A 17,884-nucleotide genomic window follows, 5' to 3' on the forward strand; every position below is an offset into this window, starting at 1 on the left:
ATTCCCATGTAATGCTGATGAGCCCTGCTCTTGGGCCATCCACTCAGCCGCTTGGCCTCACATTGAGGCAGGGGCAGCATTGGGCTCTAATGTAGGGCCCCTCACCCCTCTTTGTCTAGGATCCTTGTCACCTTCCTGCTGCATGCTGATGAATTAGGCTCTTAGGAGAGACATGGAACCTTGGGCCATTTGAAAGCCCCAAATAACTTCTTTTGGGAAAACCATTTTGTTCTCCCTGCACAATTATGAGGACATGAAGAAAGGGGCCAGTAGAAATAAAACGCTACCCACAGGAGAATGTCCGTAACAATTGGTGGCTACCTGGAGGGTGCGAGAGGAATCCTGGGGTGGGATTCTGTGGGGCTCGGCTGCTAAAGTCGTCAGGATCCTAGCATCTTGGCTCGTTCCTCTCCAGGGAGTGGAGTGGAGACCTAGGAGCAGAGGGCCCCTTTGTTTAGAGGTTTGTTTTGAACTTTATTTAGACTCCAGGAAGGAAGATTAACAACTCTTACCCAGAAACAGGAAAACATTTATAGATGTTAGAAAACCACGTGGCAAAGCCTTTGGGCCACACTTGCTCTGCCTTTGTCCCGGGGAAGGAGGAGAGGCTTCTGGGCCAGCATCACCCATGGCCTCATGGCAGTGGCCTCACCCCACAGGCTGTGGCCTGGGCTGCTGTCACCGAGGCTCCCTTCTCCACAAGAGCCCCGCCTTTCTCACTTGGAGGAGGAGCAGCAAATCCAGTGAAACCATCCAAGTTAGAGCTGTCAGTCTCACACTGTGGGCAATTCTGGTGCCAAGAGTGAGGCAGTGAGAGAATTACTATATAGAATATGATCCTATTTAAGAATACATATAGGGTGGGCAAAAGTAGGTTTGCAGTTGTTTGTATGGAAAATAATACAACAATTAATAAATAATAATATAAGAATAAACTGTGTTTTGTGCACTCACAATGTAAAGCTACCTTTCCCACCAGATTATTGAGTGGCCAGATTATTATGACCACCTGATGTTTGTAGGCAAATTAGCCATATACTGCATTGTATGGGATATGGAAGCCAAAGGCCTATTCGAACACCTTTGTTGCTGCAGTTACCAAGATAAAACGTCTTCCATTCACATAGGAACACAAAGATTGGACAGTCAAAAACAGTCATGTGGTCTGATGAATCACATTTCTAGTTGCATCATGCAGATGGTAGAGTGAGAATTTCATGGAAATAGCTTGAAAGCATGTACCCCACATGCATGAGTGCAATCCTTCAAGCTGGTGGGGGCAGTGTTATGGTTTGGGACATGTTTTCATTACATGATTTGGACCCTTCAATTCATGTGGAACAATGTCTGAATAGCACAACACACCTAAGTATCATTGCTGATCAAGTTCATCCTAACATGTTGATGGCATATCCTAATGTTCCAGCAAAACAATGCTCCATGCCATGGTGGTCAATTGTGCAGGAGTGGTTTTAAGAGCATGAGGGAGACTTTACCTTGTTTACGTGGCCCCCACAATCACCAGATCTCAATCCAATTGAGCATTTGTGGGATGAAGTAAAAAAGAGCCATCAGGCAGCTGGTTCCACAACCATCAAATCTCACAGAACTGGACAGTGCAATTCATCAGGCATGGTGTCAGATTCCTCACATCACCTTTCAGCATCTCGTGGAGTCAATGCCAAGAAGAATCACCACAGTATTGAAGGCCCCATCTCAGAAGAACCTTGTTTCCAAGTCATGGTGTCTGTGCACCCTCAAGTCCATCTCAGTTTACTTCCTTCTGGACTCTTCTACATCAGTATCCTTCTCTCTCTCTTTAAAAAAATAATTTTATTGATTTCAGAGAGGAAGGGTGAAGGAGGGAAAGACTGAGATATCAGTGATGAAAGAGAATCATTGATGACCTGACACCTGCATGCCCCACTGAGGATGGAGCCTCCAACCTAGGCCCTAACTGGGAATTGAGCTATGATCTTATGGTTCATAGTTCAATGCTTAACCACTGTGTCATGCCAGCCAGACAGCGTTTTTCTCTCTTGCATCTTTAGTCTATTTCACCCCACTTCATATTGGTGTGACACAGAGCTCCATCCTGGGCTTAGTCTGATTTAATAGTTTCTTTTCTTCAGTGACTAAGGAAACCAAAGGCATGCTTGGAGATTCCCACCTACCATGACTGGCCCACTCCTTCTCCCAGAAGCTGGAAGCTTTCGAGGTTGACAGCTCTCAGCTGAGTCCTTCTCCGAGGCTTGCCAAAAACTGCTGTCCCCAAGACATGCTCTCTTTTGGGCCAATCTGACTTCAAGGACCGGCCATTACACAGCTGTAACCAGTTCAGTGACTGGTTATTATCTGTGCCCTTGGGCTGAGACAATTCTGAAGGGCCATGCCTACTCTGAGCTTCCTGTAGGAACCAGCTGAGAACTCTGTTGGGTCTGCATTGCATCCCATTCCTCCTTTTGTCCACTCCTGCCTCCCTCCCTCCCCACCTGAGTGGACCCTGTAAGTATGTCCTCATATGCTTCCTGCCTGCAAATCTTCAACTCAGAGTCTCCTTTTTGAGAACCAGATTTGGGGAGAGATCTTGAACATGGATGGGAAAGATCAATATTCAGGCTGCTTGTAATGTAGAACCAGTCTGAGAGAATAAAGCTCCTTGGATCAGTGTAAACTTTTGGATTATGTAGCTTTAAAAAAATTCAATTTTATAAATACAAGGTGTGAGAGACTTTGGCAGACAGTTTTTGAAAAAGAACTAAAAGATTCTTTACTTTTGGACTTCATTCATTCATTCACATCGGAGTGCCCATTCTGTGCCAGGGTTGGGGCAGCAGAAACATGAGGAAAAGGGTGGTAAACTAACACCCTGACTTACAATTATAATTCGTGAAGTAAATAAACAAGGGGCAGAAATAGGGAATAAAAGGGATACCTCTAAGAATAGGTGATTTGAGAGTAAGACTGATGAGAGATCTGCACCATTATTAGAGGGATGGATGTGTGGGTACATTCAAAGGAAGGGAACCCCCAGGTCTGCAGGTCATGCACCCACCCCTGCTAACCCCCATGCTAACCAGAGGCCTCCAGACGTTGAGGCCGCAGGGAGTCGCTGATGGCCTCCACGCTCAGAGTGTGGTTCCAAGACAGCACACAGGCAACACCGGAAAGCTCCCATCAGAGCTCTCACCACTAATCTTGGACCCAGATAAGGGTCTGTGTCTTACTGGTTCTCAGATATATCTGTTTCTTGTGGCTGCTGTAACATTACACACTTCCTGGCTTGAAACATCAGAAATGCATTATTTTATAGTTCTGGATGTCAGAGACTGAAATGATTCTTACTGGGTCAAGGCCAAGGAATTGGCAGGGCTGTAGCCTTTTGGAAGTTCCAGGGGTCGATTCTTTCCTTTTTCTGACTCTAGAGGCTTCCCATGTTCCTTGGCTCACAGTCCCTTTTTCCATATAAAGCCGACATTGCAGTAGCATCTTCACTCTCTTTCTCTGATCTGCCCTCTTGTAGTTTTATCATCACATCTTCTGACTCTAACCCTCCTACTTCCCATTTATAAGGACCCTAGTGATCATATCTGGGTAATCCCCCAAATCTCCCCTTCTCAAGTTTCTTAATTATATCAACAAAGTCCCCCGTAGCACATAGAGTAACATGTTCATAGATTCTAAGGATTGAGGCATACGTGGGGGGGCTATATTCTGCCTACCACACCAGGTAACTCAAATCTATATCACAGGTCGAAAGCCCTGGCACCCTGCTGCTTAAGAAAGGAACTGGGGGTTGGGGCGCCATGTGTATGTGTCTGGTTCATGTTCTCCTGGATGTCCTAAGTGGTGAAAGCTACTCTATGTGCTGGGGCAGACTTGAATGTTCAAGAAAATCCATCTCTACCAATAACTAGCAAACTAGGCCTTGGAGAAGTCACCTGACTTCTCTCAGACAACTCTTTCATTACTTCCTACATGGCAGGTTCAACCCCTATGACATGGATATGGTGTGAGATGAAGGGTTTCATCAATAGGGAACTTCCTATAAAATTATAAGTTGTCATTTCATTATTTGTGGATGCTGAACTTTGAGGAGTGAAAGGGAACCTCTCAGATTCTTTTCACTGAGGTGGACTGTTCCCAAATGTGCTGCCCCCCAACCCCCGCACCCCTCCACCCCGCCTCCTCTCTCCTGTGGTTAAGGTTTTTAATTATCTTTGGCATGGGTCAGAAGATTAAGAAGGGGGTGCTGGGCATTTAGACCCTTGAAATCTACACCTGGGCCTGTCCCTCATCCCTGTGAAGGGAACCACGGGGACATTATTAGCCAAAATCTGTATGCATATTACACTCACCTGGAATGGCTCTGAAAGAAAACCTCCAAGGATCCTGCCTCCAGAGATTCTGATTTGTTGGGGCTGAAAAAAATCGAGGCATCTGAATTTTGATAAATCTCTCCAAGTGAATGGAATATGAGCTATCTCCTGACTCAGCAGGCTGTGATGTAAGCTTGGGGTCTATTAATAGAATACAGTAAGTGGAACAAAGGAGGGGACAGTGTTTCAGAGCTGTGAACAAATTACAGAGCTGTATTAGATGGCTAGATGGAGATCTGAGTACCCCACTCTCAGAGGGACTGGGACAGAATCATTATAGGAGCAAGAGGCAGTGGTGTGGGGACTCAGAAGGGGAAATGGCTGGCTTGCCCAAGGTCACCCCATGAAATTTGTCAATGAAAACACCTAGAAAAGAAGAGAGACACATTTCCTTTTGCTTTAAACAGCTTCATTAGATCACAAAGTCAGATACTAGAGCAGTGAAAATAGTTGAACATGAGATTTCATCTTTCTTTCTTAAGTAAACAGGTTGTAAAACTCATGTCTTTGAAACTGCTCCCCAGGTGAGGAATGAGGACAGAAATGCAGTTAGGGTGGTCTAGACCACATGCCTTCGCCCTAGGTAGCCTAAAGGAACCTTTCTGATTATCTCTGAGGACAGGTGGATCTGGTTTTACTTGGATGCATTTCCTTGTAGGCTTTCTGTTTGGGACTGAGATTTGGTCTCTGTCACAGCTGACAGGCACACTCTGTTCACCCCTCCCCCTCAAAATCTTGTCAGCTCCAGGCACATCTAGGAGATGAGTAAAACAGTGATTGTGCACGTGCACACACACACACACACACACACACACACACACACAAGTGAAAAACAGACAGTTATAAAAACTTTTAAATTGAAATCTTCATAATTTTATTAACCAGTGGCCACCCAATAAATTTAATAAAAAATATTAAAAAAAACTCTTAAAAATCCTCACAACCATTTTGTGAAGTAGAATCTTTTTTGTTATCTTCACTTAATTATTATTGTTATTATTTTTGAAGAAGGAAGTATGTGGAAGAGCATACCAGTCGAAAATGGCAGAACTGGGATTTGAACTCTGGTCTTCCGATCACAAATCTCTGCCCAAACGGACACCTAGAGGCAGAAGCACATCAGAGTACTGGTAAGGTATATGTTACCCCACTGGCCAATAACCTGTCTGGTTCATATTTTTGTCCATAGAGGATAGAAGACGAACCCAAAACCTGGGAAGTGCTAGGGTGGAAAAGGGTGTGTCTGTCCTTTCACGCAATCCATGTAACTGTGCAATCTGCCCAGGGTTAGACTGCCTGGGCTGCTGGTCAGACAGAGGCACTTGACAGGGCAGGAGGGTATAAATCATGTTTAGAAGACCACTTTCACAGAAGACAGCACAGCTATGCTCATGGCATCGGTTCTAGAAGATGACCCTGCTATTCAAAGGTTGCCTCCTCTGGAACCGTAGCGGCTGCAGGCAGTGCTCTCTGAGGGCCATCAGGAAACTGCAGGGAGGTGTGGGACCTTTGTCACTGGAATATGCTTTCTTCCATCTATGATGCTGTGGACACTGTGCCTGACATTCTCTACTTGGTATCATTCTTTTGGGATGCTCGGTACCAGAGACCATCCTCCAGTAAGGTCAAGAGTAACAGCTTGAAAGACAATCCAAGAGTCCTCCCATGAGCACCCCTGGCACACTGTGTTGACATGTGCATTCTTCCTTCTTCTGCTACTTTCTTCTCTTTGATCATATAGTTTTGTATTTATTATGACATCATCATGCAACACTCTAGCTGGAAAACTTGCCATTACACAGAAGTATATAAAATATAAGGACATTATGTCTCTTCCCCCTTTCCTATCCTCCGTCCCTCCTATACCCACTACAGAAACTCTGCTTTGTTGTCTGCTCTGCTCTCTGTGGATCCCCTCACCCAGCCCAAGGCCCGCAGCCCGATAGTGGAGTGAATAGATGGATCCCCATCATCAGGCTGATGTGATCCTCTTTCTACACATCCAAAGTCACATATATGGTGTAATTTTGTACAACAATATGACCATACCATGTGCAGGTCTCTTCAGTGTTTGCTTTGTAATGTGTTTTAAAGATCCTTCCTAGACTCCATATCTAGACTGGCTTCATTCTTTTTCACTGCTGACTAAATACACCATCATTACTTGACCCCTCCCATATGGATGGGTGTTTAAGTTCCTTCCATTTCTCAGGATTTCCTGCTGTGCGGCCTGCCCAGGCCTCTGGTTGCCCAGGCGAGAGGAAAGGCAGCTGAGGTGGACTGGCTGGGTGGGTAGAAGGGCTCCTCCTTTCTACCCCTCTCATGGTGAGATGCCTGAAAATGTGAATTTCCCAGAAGTATAAGCTGGGCTGAGAGAAATTCCTTTCCCTGGGAGTGGTGGGGAGAGTCCGTCCTGACTTGTTTTTTGCAGTTGATACACACACCCTATCCTAGCCTCTCCCCATGGAACTTAATTTTAGAACATGAACTGATTAGTGTTGGCATGTTTTGTGGAAGCACACGGAACTGAGAGTCCCGAGTTCTGAGTTTTCATATACGCTTTGCCACAAAATTGCCTGAAAGTGTTGAATGAATGACTTTGTCTTTATGAGACTCAGTTTCTTTACCTTTAAAATGGGCTGGTATGACAGGAACTGTAATCTAATTCCCGACATTAAACTCTCTGATGAAAAACAATGGGTTGGGAATGAGAACAATGCTTAGCGGAGTGGACACTTTCACTGCACATTTTCCAGGCTGAGACCTTGCTTGCCTACTCCTGACCCCGGGTTTGCTGTGGGAGCCAAGAATCAGGAAACTGCCTTTTGGGAAAGAGCCGTCAGCTGCTCTGGGCGAGGTCAGAGCCAGCAGCTTGTTGACTTGTTCCTGGTTCAGCAAGTCAGCAGCCCCACCTCCTCCTGCCCTGAGCTGTAGGACCTGTTCCTCAGCTGACCCTGGGCAAGAGCGCATTTCCCCTCCTTCCCAAGCAAAGTCTGGGGTGCACCTCGCCCAAAAGCCTGGTCACCTGCACCTTCTGATGGCTGTCACAGACCTGCATGGGTCTCCCTGACACTCGTCAGGCAGTAACTAGAGTGGCGAGAGCTATGGCCCTGCAGTCACAGGGCTGCCCTTACAAACCACCACAAACTCAGTGGCTTAAGACAACAGACATTTATTGTGTCAGGATTCTGGAGGCTAGAAGTAAGTCCAAAATCAAGGTGCGTCTGCATGGCTGTGCTCCCGATGACCCCTAGGGAGAAGCCTTCCTTGCCTAGTCCTGGTTTCTGGTGCTTTGCTGGCAGTCCTTGGCTCGCAGCTGTATCGCTCTAATCTCTCTCCCTTCATGGTCAGCTGGGCTTCTCCTGTGTGTCTCTATCTCTTCTTTATTAAGGACACAAGTCATATTGGATTAGGAGCCTTCCCTACTCCAGTATGAATTCATTTTAACTTAAATAATTACATCTACAACAATCCAATTTTCAAATAAAATCACATTCTAAGGTACTCGGTGTTAAGTCTTCAATATGTTATTTGGGGCGACAGAGAGGGGGGTGGGGGGGCGGGGGAAGGGCACAGTTCCACCCACCACCTGGTCTTTTAGTTTTTCTCTTAAACTATAGCTCTTAAGAGCATATCTTATTATCTCAACTAGATGGTAAAATTTTCCAAGGAAAACAATTCAGTTTTACATCTGAAGGGGCAAACAGGTCGCTCTTGGGCTGTATTTGATGTATTGGCCCAACACAGTGCTTGGGAAGAGATTCTGAATTAGGCTGAAAGTCTGGATGTCTGGTTTCCATGGCAAACCAGAGTGCCTACCACATACCAGGGAGCATTGCACCATGTCCCTCACTGCCTGAAGCCTCTCAGGTGCTTCTCCTGAGTCTGGGCAGTGCCCTCCTGGCACCACAGGTACGATATATTCTACTGGGTCTGTTTCTCTGGAGAACCTTGACTAATATACTCTTCATTGAAAAACATGCCAAACACCTAAGCCCCTGTCACCACTTCCACTAACTTCATTCTTGTTCAAGCCATCATCATCTCTCCCCAGGCGTTACAATTGCTGCATACCTGGGATGCCGGCTGAGCCTGTTTTCCAAGGAGCAGCCAGGTTACCCTTTAAAACACTAAGTCAATTAGAGGACTCCTGTATTTAGTGTCCTCCGTTGGCTCCCATCTCACCCAGAGTAAAAGCTAAAGTCCTTACATGGCTTTCTACAATAGGTCCTACACATTCTGACCTCCTGCTGCTTTCTCTGACCTCATCTCTGTTCCCTGCCCTGCCCCACTGGACTCCAATCACACATGCTTTTCTTTCAACATGCCGCACATGGTCCAGCCTCAGGGCCTTTGCACTTGCTCTTCTCTCTGCCTGGAAAGCTCTTAGTTCTGATTAATTCATCTGAGCTAGCCAGAGCAGAATAGCACTAGGTTCTTGTATCTCAAGAGAAGCAATGACTTTATCCAGAATGGACTATTCATTTTGATGTGCCAAAATGTGTGTCTCAGTCCACTGCTTCAGGGACAGATGACCTTCCCTTGGCTGACCTGAATCATTTACCATTTCTGATCTCTATCACTGTGCCTATATGAGGATGGTGTGCAGGCAAGTCAAGGAGAAATGACAAGTCTGAGCATTTGCTGCCATGTGCAAGATAGACCATGGTTTCTCATCATGGTCTGATTTTCACATACCTCCCCACATTTCCAGTGGCTGCTTTTTAAAGAAGCCCTTGCCCTTTTATCTTGGGCCCAAGAAAACATCCTAATTCATACTTCAACACCATTCCTTGGTGAGGGGAGAGGTGTGGGACACATTATGGGAAGTGGATGCTTTAAACATCCTGCATGTGGTGCTGTGATCAGAGAGATCCTGTGGTCCTTGTTTCTACCCCCCGCCCCCTCCCCCCACCCCGCCTGGCCTCAGCCTAATCTTTCCTCAGTGGAGTCACAAAAAGAGCCCATAATCAGAAGAGTGAAGCCCTAGGCTGTGGAAGCAAGGAGACCTGGCTCAAGTCCGGAATCTGACACCATACACGGCAGGGCAAGTTGCACACCCTCTCCATTAGTTTCTCACTCTCGAATAAAGGTGATAAAGCCTACCTTGATGAACTGATCTATGATGAGCACCTGGTCCATAGTAAACTGGGAGTCAAGATGGGTCAGGTTTGAAACGGAAGCCAGACTTCAGAGACACAGTCACCATGCTGTTACCTGGGGTTGAGCTAGTGTGTGCTGCAGACACTCCCTGGGCCATCCTTTCCATTGTCACCCCAGCATTCCTTCCAGAATTGAACTTCACCAGGTCACCTCCCTGCTTAAAGTGCTTGTGAGAGGGACCTCAGGTCCATCCTCCAAGTAGCCCACAAGGCCAGCTGTCAGGACTCTGCTTTCTCTCGGCTCACACATCCTCACACTTGGACCACTCACCTTTGCTCTTGGCATTAAAGAAACATTAAGTAACGAGTGATCTTTGGCGTGGTTGTTTGATCACCTGTGCCTATGTCTGTCTAACCTTGTTGGCATCCAGCCATATTTCCTCTGTCCCTTGGGGAGATGTCGCAAGAGGTTTTCTGAGATTCAGCCACACTGTGTCAGTTGCATTCCCCTGCCCTGCTGACTATCCAAAATGGAAAAAAGAGGTTGGTCCGTGTGACCAGTAATTTTGAGCATAATGTAGCCTTAACATACCCTGTCCTCCACACTCTCACCTGTAAGACGCTGGGCTACATCAGGCAATTTCCCGCATTCCTTCTGACCAGGGCCTTGGGAGCCCGGGCTGGGGCCTTGCACCTTCACCAGCAGGCAGTTGGCTCACTGATGCTGCTGGGGTTGAGGTGAGATGCTGCACCTGCAGCCCCTGCTTCAGCTTCATGCAGCTACCACGGGAGGTGATTGCAGAGAGAGGCTGGGTGGGGAATCCCTTTCCCCGTGGCTGGCCAGTCAGTGAGGCCAAGTCAGTCAGAGAGGGAGCAAGAACAGCAGCCTGCTTCCTGGTGCTCTCTGGCCTCCTCCTCCGTCCTGGCTGCCCCCACAAGGACCAAACTGTGTATCTGAGTCTTAGAATGCCAGGAATGTGCCACAGCCTGATAGGCATGAAGCAGTCTGCAGAGAGGCAGGGAGGAGCTCTGCTCCAGGCAGAGGCCTGGCAGTGCAAGGACTGTGGGGCCTGAGGGCTGGGCAGCCCCTCCCATCCTCCCTGGGCCTCCTGCTGCAGCGGGATTTCAAAGGCTGCATTGTGCATTGAGCCGGGGCCTTGGTCCCTCGTGTGCCAGGGAGTAGGCGGGAGGAGGAACACCGTGGGGAGGCTGTGCCCTGGCAGTGCTCTTCTGGCTGGTGTTCTCAGGGTGCTCGGCCCGTGGAGGATGGTGAACACATGGGTGGCTGCTTCTGCATCCCCAGGGAGCGGAGTCTGTCCTGGGGCCCAGGTGAGTTTCCTGGGGGGCCCTGGCCTGTGTCTTGGCTGACGTGTTGGTTCAGTGAAAGCTCAGGGGTCTGCTGGGGTGGGGAAGTTGCTCTGCCAAAGTTGGGGAGATGGTTGTGCTTCCCGGCTCCCTCCTCCCTCCGTCAGTGTTTGTCACTCTGGCTTTGTAAAAGGGCATAAAGCTCGGGAAGCATCTACTTTTCCTGAAGAGAGAGGCCGGGAGCCGGCTCTGCGCAGAGCAGTGTTGCTCTTGGCTGCCACTCCCAGGGTGTGACTAAGCCCTTCCTTCCTTTCTTCCCAAGATTCCCTAGGTCAGGAAGAAAGCTCAGGCTGTGAGTTCCTCTGGGGCCTGAGGGTGGTCATAAACTTGGCCTCCATCCCTCAAACCCTATTTTCGTCAGGGTTGCTGTTATTGAAGAAAAACAGGCGTTTCCTGCCTCCTACCTGTGCAGTGTGATATACTTTTTTTGGTACGTCAACTTGAAGCCACGGAGAATTATTGCTCTGTGAGATTGCCAAGTTATTGAGACTTGTCATTGGCTGACCAACATCCGGGTCTGCCTGGGACGGAGGGCTCCCCCAGGCTCTAGTTGAGGCTAAAATTGGGACAGTCTCAGGCAAACCAGGACGATTGGTCACCCTAATGCAAGTTCCTTGCTTCTCTTCAGAGCAGGCCCAAGGTGAGGCTCTGCAGTCTTGTGAATGGCATTTATCGGGATGAATAGCAGCTTTGGGGTGGGGGTAATTAAATTGGGGGAGAGCTAGTGAGGAGATAGAAGAGCATCACACAAGGAACCATTTCTAACTCTCTCTGACATATCATCTCTTCCTGGAGCACCACCATGGCTCCTTGGAGCGGGAGCCAAGGAGAACCCCTAGACAAAGCTTTCTACTCCCTGACTGATGACTCCCCCGGGTGTCCTGTTACTTGGGTTGGTCAATGCCAAAGTGAATGGGAAGTAGCCGTGTTCTGGAGCCTGAGCACCTTGGCACCTCCAGCAGGGAGAGGCTCCGAGACTAAGGCCACCCCAGATCTATAAATTATAAATAAACAAACCCCTAAACAGTGCCACTGAGGCAGGCATCATCATGGTTAATCACCTGACCTTTAAGGCCAGAATGCCTAGGTTTTATCTCTGTTCCTTGACTTGTGTTGAGCAATTTCCTTAACTCTCTGTGTGTCAAGTTCCTCATGTAGATTTTATGGTATCATTGTTTTCCTTATAGGATTGTGGTGAGGATTAAAATTACATGTGAAACAACCTGGTACACAGTTGATTAAGCACAATAAATGTCAGCCACATCAATTACATGTCTATGGCCCTGGCACATCATGCTCTCTCTCTAGGCCTCTGTTTGCTCATCTGTAAAATGAGGGGGTTGTGAACTCGCCCTGGGACCTCTGCTCCTGCTCCCTGACCTCAGTTTCTGATACAGCAACTCTGCATCTGTGTTTTTTCAAAAATATATATTTTATTGATTTTTTTTACAGAGAGGAAGAGAGAGGGATAGAAAGTCAGAAACATCAATGAGAGAGAAACGTTGATCAGCTGCCTCCTGCATACCCCCTACTGGGGATGTGCCCGCAACCAATGTACATGCCCTTGACCGGAATCGAACCTGGGACCTTTCAGTCTGCAGGCCGATGCTCTATCCATTGAGCCAAACCAGTTTCAGCTCTGCTTCTGTTTGATGCCCTTTCAGCCCAAGATTTCATATAATAAAATTCTACAGTTCAAACCCACCAACCAACCACCATTGAGAAAACAACCTCAAACTTCTCAACACTATCATTCAGTTATTTTATTGGTTTGCTTGACTTTGCTATTAATAATTGGCTGGCATCCTAGATTCACTTTTTCACCAAGAGTCAACTTGCTGTTTATTTCTATTGAGGCTTTTCATGACACCCTCCCAGATTGTTCTCCAAACTTGTCAGGGCCTTTTTTTTTTTTTTTTTTTTTTTTTTTAGGGTATTGATAGAAGTGTTGTAGGTCTGAGGTCAGTTGACATAAACATTCCCTTCTAGGTGCCCCTATTTACCCTAGAAAAATGAAACAAAATATGAGACACATTTTGGAGCTATTTAATAATTGTGTGACATTGGGCAAGTCTCTTATTTTCTTTGAACCTGTCAAATGAACATAAATACAATAGGAGTCTTTGGCTAGAAAGAAAAGATAAACATTTATTCAAGGGTCTGGAGGTGTGCAAACTGAAAACACAACTAAGCAGTACTCAGAGTAGTGTGAAGAAGCAAGTAAAGCCAAGGATTCTTACAGTGAGGAGTACATTCTTGAGAAGAATTGGTTCTGCATTCTTAGACTCTGTATGGGTCCAAGATACTGATCCTAGAGGACTGGTGGTCTGGATAATGGCGTCAGGTGTTGTGAAAACTCTTTCCTTAGCTCTTTAAGGGATAATCAGAGGGTTATCTGGAGGTTTGATGGCTATCATGTATTGACCCAAGACTGGAAAGTTCAAAGGGGTATGTTCCCAGGCTCATTAAAACAAGAATAGAACTGTTTCCTCATACCTCAATCTGCTTGCTTTTAGTTAGTTTGCATCTTGACTCTAGTGACTTCATTTTATTTCTGCATTCTATTTGTCAAACCTCAGTTTTCCTGTCTGTAAACGGGATCTAATGGAAGTATCTAATGGAGCATTTGTGAGGGTTAAAACAGATCATTCATCTCATGGATTTAGCACAAGGTCTGGCTTCTGAAAACCCCTCAGTAGTGGGCTGTTTTATTGTTAGCTAGTAGGGACCACTGCAGCGTTCCTTCTTCCTGTTTCCTGACTCCGTAGGACTAGGAGTCTGTGCTTGTAATTCTTTGGCTGCTTCTGCCATTGTGTCTGTTTAAGTGGGAGTAAACAGTGAGGATCAACATTCCTCAGGGGTAAGGGAGACAGCAAAGGAGAAGGTTCTTGATAGAACTGAGCCCTGGCTGGCTGCCCAGCTGGCTTGCTGCTGTGTGACACAGTGACTGATGTTGGCTCTGACAACCCCAGGCATGCTGCGTTCTCACACGTGTGTGCTGCCTGCAGCATTAGTTCCCTGTGCTGACTCTCATTTGCTCATGTAAATCTCCTGACTGCAGGCGCTGAGAGGGCGAGTTACTGGTCAATTGACATCATTGCTGACTTCTGGGACCCTTATATGTTCTTGCCATTGTTTAATAAACTACCGTTGCTCACGTAGGAGTACAGAGCAAACCATAATGAATTTTGTCTGTTTAAAAGCTTTCTCCTTATTTTCAACACATTCTTGAAGAAATTTGGCAGACTTATACCCTTAAACAGTTGCCGTGGGAGAGATATATTTGCCTACAATAATCCTGTTTGTAACTTCCCTTCAACCTTTTTGGTTGAAATACTAGTCATCAGAGTAATAATAGGAGATTGAAGGAGAATGCCATGGAGTGGATTCTCATTTCCAGCAGGTTTCTGCGAGTTAGATGTTTCCCGGATTAGAGACTTTAGACCTCAGATTTCCGAGGTCAGGTTCATGTAGTTGAAACTGCAAGGTCTGCACCCAATGATCTGTGTGGAGCCCGGCTCTGTCACAGTTCTCTGTCATCCAGAAAATATATGGATGGCAAATGAGCACACACACACACACAAAAAAAATGCTCAGCACCATTAGTTATTAGGGAAATGCAACTGAAATAATGAGATAAAATTGAGCATCTGTAAATGGCTAAAATGAAAACAAGCAATACAGTCAAGTATTGGTGAGAATGTGGAGCAACTGGAGCTTCACACATTGCTAATGGGAAGCAAAATGCTACAGTCACTTTGGAGAGTAGTTTGATAGTGTTTAAATAAATCTGTGTTTTCTGAATTAAGTGTTAGTAACTTTATCTAAACAGTATTAATAATAAAGAAACTAGCTTCCAGAAAGTAATTCATTGAGTCATAAATGAAAAGTCCCGAGGTTATTTGTTTCAGGTATGGCTTCATCAAGATGTCCAAAAAATGTTATCAGGAAGTTATCTTTCCTCAGCTCTATCTGTACTAGGTTGGTCTCATCCTCAGGCAGGCTTTCTCTCTGTGGTGGGATCTACAGCTCCACGCTGTCATATTCACAGCTTCAAGTTCAGTGGAAAGAAATCTTCTCTTCCCTAAGAGTGCTGATGAGGGTCGTACGTCCAATTTTCATTGGCTTAACTTTGGCTGCATGGCTATGGCAGAGCATACTCGATTCACTTATGCTGAGTCCTGTGACCACATTTGGAGTTAGGGATGAAGGGAGTCAGCCTCATCTGAGCCACAGAGACTGGGCTCTCCTAGGTCACATGGCTAAGCTAATGAAGAAGCCGGGCTTTGAGTCCAGGGCTTTCTGAGTGCAGAGCCCCAGACACTGCTTCACCTGCCTCTAGTGTTAGAAGACAGTACAGAATATTTGGAAAGTAGGCAGAAGTATAGGAAAGATAATTTAAAATAACTCAGCAATAGCCACCATGGGCCTTTTGGGCTATTTCCTTTCAGTCATTAAAATACTATATATTTTCCCTAAAGTACTTTATTCTATGCAATAGTGTTTTGTTGTCTTCAATAGTGTCTGCTTCTGCCGAAACCGGTTTGGCTCAGTGGTAGAGCGTCGGTCTGCGGACTGAAAGGTCCCGGGTTCGATTCCGGTCAAGGGCATGTACCTTGGTTGTGGGCACATCCCCGGTAGGGGGTGTTCAAGAGGCAGTTGGTAGGTGTTTCTCTCTCATCGATGTTTCTAGCTCTCTATCTCTCTCCCTTCCTTTCTGTAAAATATCAATAAAATATATTTTTAAAAAAATAGTGTCTGGTTCTTTCACGAGGCCCAGCTCAGATCTTGAAATTCCATATATGAAAAAGCTTTGTGACTATAAATCCTGTGCAACTATTAACTGCTCTTCCTATTATAAAACTCACTCTCACGTCCCAGATTCCTTATTGTTTCTTAAGGAGCTAGCCTCTGGCTCACGCGTCCCAAGGCATCCTGTGAGTTAGTTGCCTCTATATACTCTAGAGCAGTGGTCACCAACCTGCAGTCTGTGAGGTCTGAAAGGTTGGCAACCGCTGTTCTAGAGGATATTGGAAATTCCCAACATGTAATTATTATAAAATATGTTTTATTGCTTTTTCACAGAGAGGAAGAGAGAGGAATAGAGAGTTAGAAACATCCATGAGAGAGAATCATTGATCAGCTGCCTCTTGCACACCCCCTACTGGGGATGTGCCCGCAACCAAGGTACATGCCCTTGATGGGAATCGAACCCGAGACCTTTCAGTCCGCAGGCCAACGCTCTATCCACTGAGCCAAACCGGTTTCGGCCCCAACGTGTAATTAAAAACACACATCCCAGTCTACCTCTAGATATTCTGAGGTAGAGTAGGTAGAGAAGGACGCCAGGAATATCTAAAAATTTACCCTTTTATTAAAATTAACCATTTATACAGAATTGAGCATAAAGTTAGATGTGTACAGCTTATTGAATTTCCACAGGGGAATATATCTAGCCGAGTCTGCTTTCGGTGGCAGTAACTCATTTATTCCCATTGCTGCATTGTATTTAATTGTACATGCTACCATTCACTTATCCATTCTAATGTAAACGGACATCTGTATTGTTGCCAGGGCTTGGTTCTTATGGCTACGGCTGCTCTGAATATTTCAGTAGATATATTTTGGTGAACATATGTATGTACTGTTTTGAGTATATATCTTCTCAAAATTGGAATTGCTGAATCTTATGCATGTATATAAATGGATATGCTCAGTTGAATTGAAACTCTCAGTTTACCAAAGTGAAAATTTTCAAAGCTTATTCTTACACACTTGCTATAAATGGGGTTCTAGTTTATGAGTATCCTTACAAACACTTGGCTTTATCTGTATTTTTTATTTTAGCTGGCCACTGTAAAGGTGTTTCATTGTGATTTTAATTTGTATTTCCCTGATGAGCTTGAAAAGGTTTTTATAAATGTATTGGCCATTTGAATATTTGAATATGTTTTTTATAAAATGTCTATCCAAGCTTGTTGCCCATTTTTTCTAGAAGATTGCCTACATATTAAAGATGTATTAGCATTCTTTGTATATTCTGGGTTCTAGCTCTTTGATGAATATACATATTGTCTGTATCTTCTTCTACTCTGTCACTTATCTATTCTCTTAATTGCATCTCTTTATTAACAGAAGTTTCTAATTTAAATGTATTCTAATTTCATTATTTCTTTTTGAATATAATTTTATCAATTTCAGAGAGGAAAGGAGAGGGAGAGAGAGATGGAAACATCAATGATGAGAGAGAATCATTGATTGACTGCCTTCTGCATGCCCCACTCTGGGTATTGAGCCCACAACCTGGGCATGTACCCTGACTGGGAATTGAACTGTGACCTCCTAGTTTATGCTCAACCACTGAGCCATGCTGGCTGGGCTATTATTATTATTATTATTATTATTATTATTATTATTATGAGTAGTGCTTTTCCATCCTATTTAGAAAATCAATGGCTACTCCAAGTCATGGATATTCTTCTATATTTTTCCTGTACAGGTATCTTTTACAAAACAAGCATGTTGTGTGAAATTCTGCAATTTCCTTCTCTAAACCTCACACGTCTTTAAGAGCTGTGCACCCACCCTTCATTCCCACCCCCCAAACCAGAACCATCATCCTGGCCTTCCTTCTTCAAGGTGGACTCATCCATGGGTCCTCATCATCCTATAACAGGGACACACTCTCAGAGCTTGCTGAGGCGGAGGGTAAATGAGTGAGCTGTCAGCATGGGGACGTGTGGCTGGAGAACAAATGGCCTGTAAAAGGGCAGCAACCACAGCCTCCACTGTTGCCACTGAGAATGAGGGCCTCGGGCTCATTTGGCCTGTAAAAGGGCAGCAACCAACAAATGGCCTGTAAAAGGGCAGCAACCACAGCCTCCACTGTTGCCACTGAGAATGAGGGCCACTGAGATCTTCCAATTCTCAAAGCAAAGCCAAGCAAAGCCAAGCATCCGAGTTATGCAAAATATCCCAATTTCTAAATGATGCCAAGCAAATTCAAACTTTAAAATTCACTGTGTAGAGGGGGCGGGG

The 17,884-nt window shown here is 45.5% G+C and overlaps 1 protein-coding gene across 2 annotated transcripts in view; it reads left to right on the plus strand.

Annotated features, from left to right (window-relative positions):
• Positions 1 to 10,556: 10,556 nt before the first annotated feature.
• Positions 10,557 to 17,884, plus strand: part of SH3TC2 (SH3 domain and tetratricopeptide repeats 2) — a 48,763-nt gene continuing 41,435 nt past the window's right edge. For both annotated transcript variants that reach the window (XM_036423907.2, XM_045576432.1), the window contains exon 1: positions 10,557 to 10,810. In XM_036423907.2, the coding sequence (XP_036279800.1) occupies positions 10,759 to 10,810 (52 nt within the window). In that variant the 5' untranslated portion in view covers positions 10,557 to 10,758. The remainder of the gene's footprint in view (positions 10,811 to 17,884) is intronic.

This window comes from Pipistrellus kuhlii, unplaced genomic scaffold, assembly GCF_014108245.1.
Source record: "Pipistrellus kuhlii isolate mPipKuh1 unplaced genomic scaffold, mPipKuh1.p scaffold_m20_p_8, whole genome shotgun sequence".
NCBI classification, from domain to species: Eukaryota; Metazoa; Chordata; class Mammalia; order Chiroptera; family Vespertilionidae; genus Pipistrellus; species Pipistrellus kuhlii.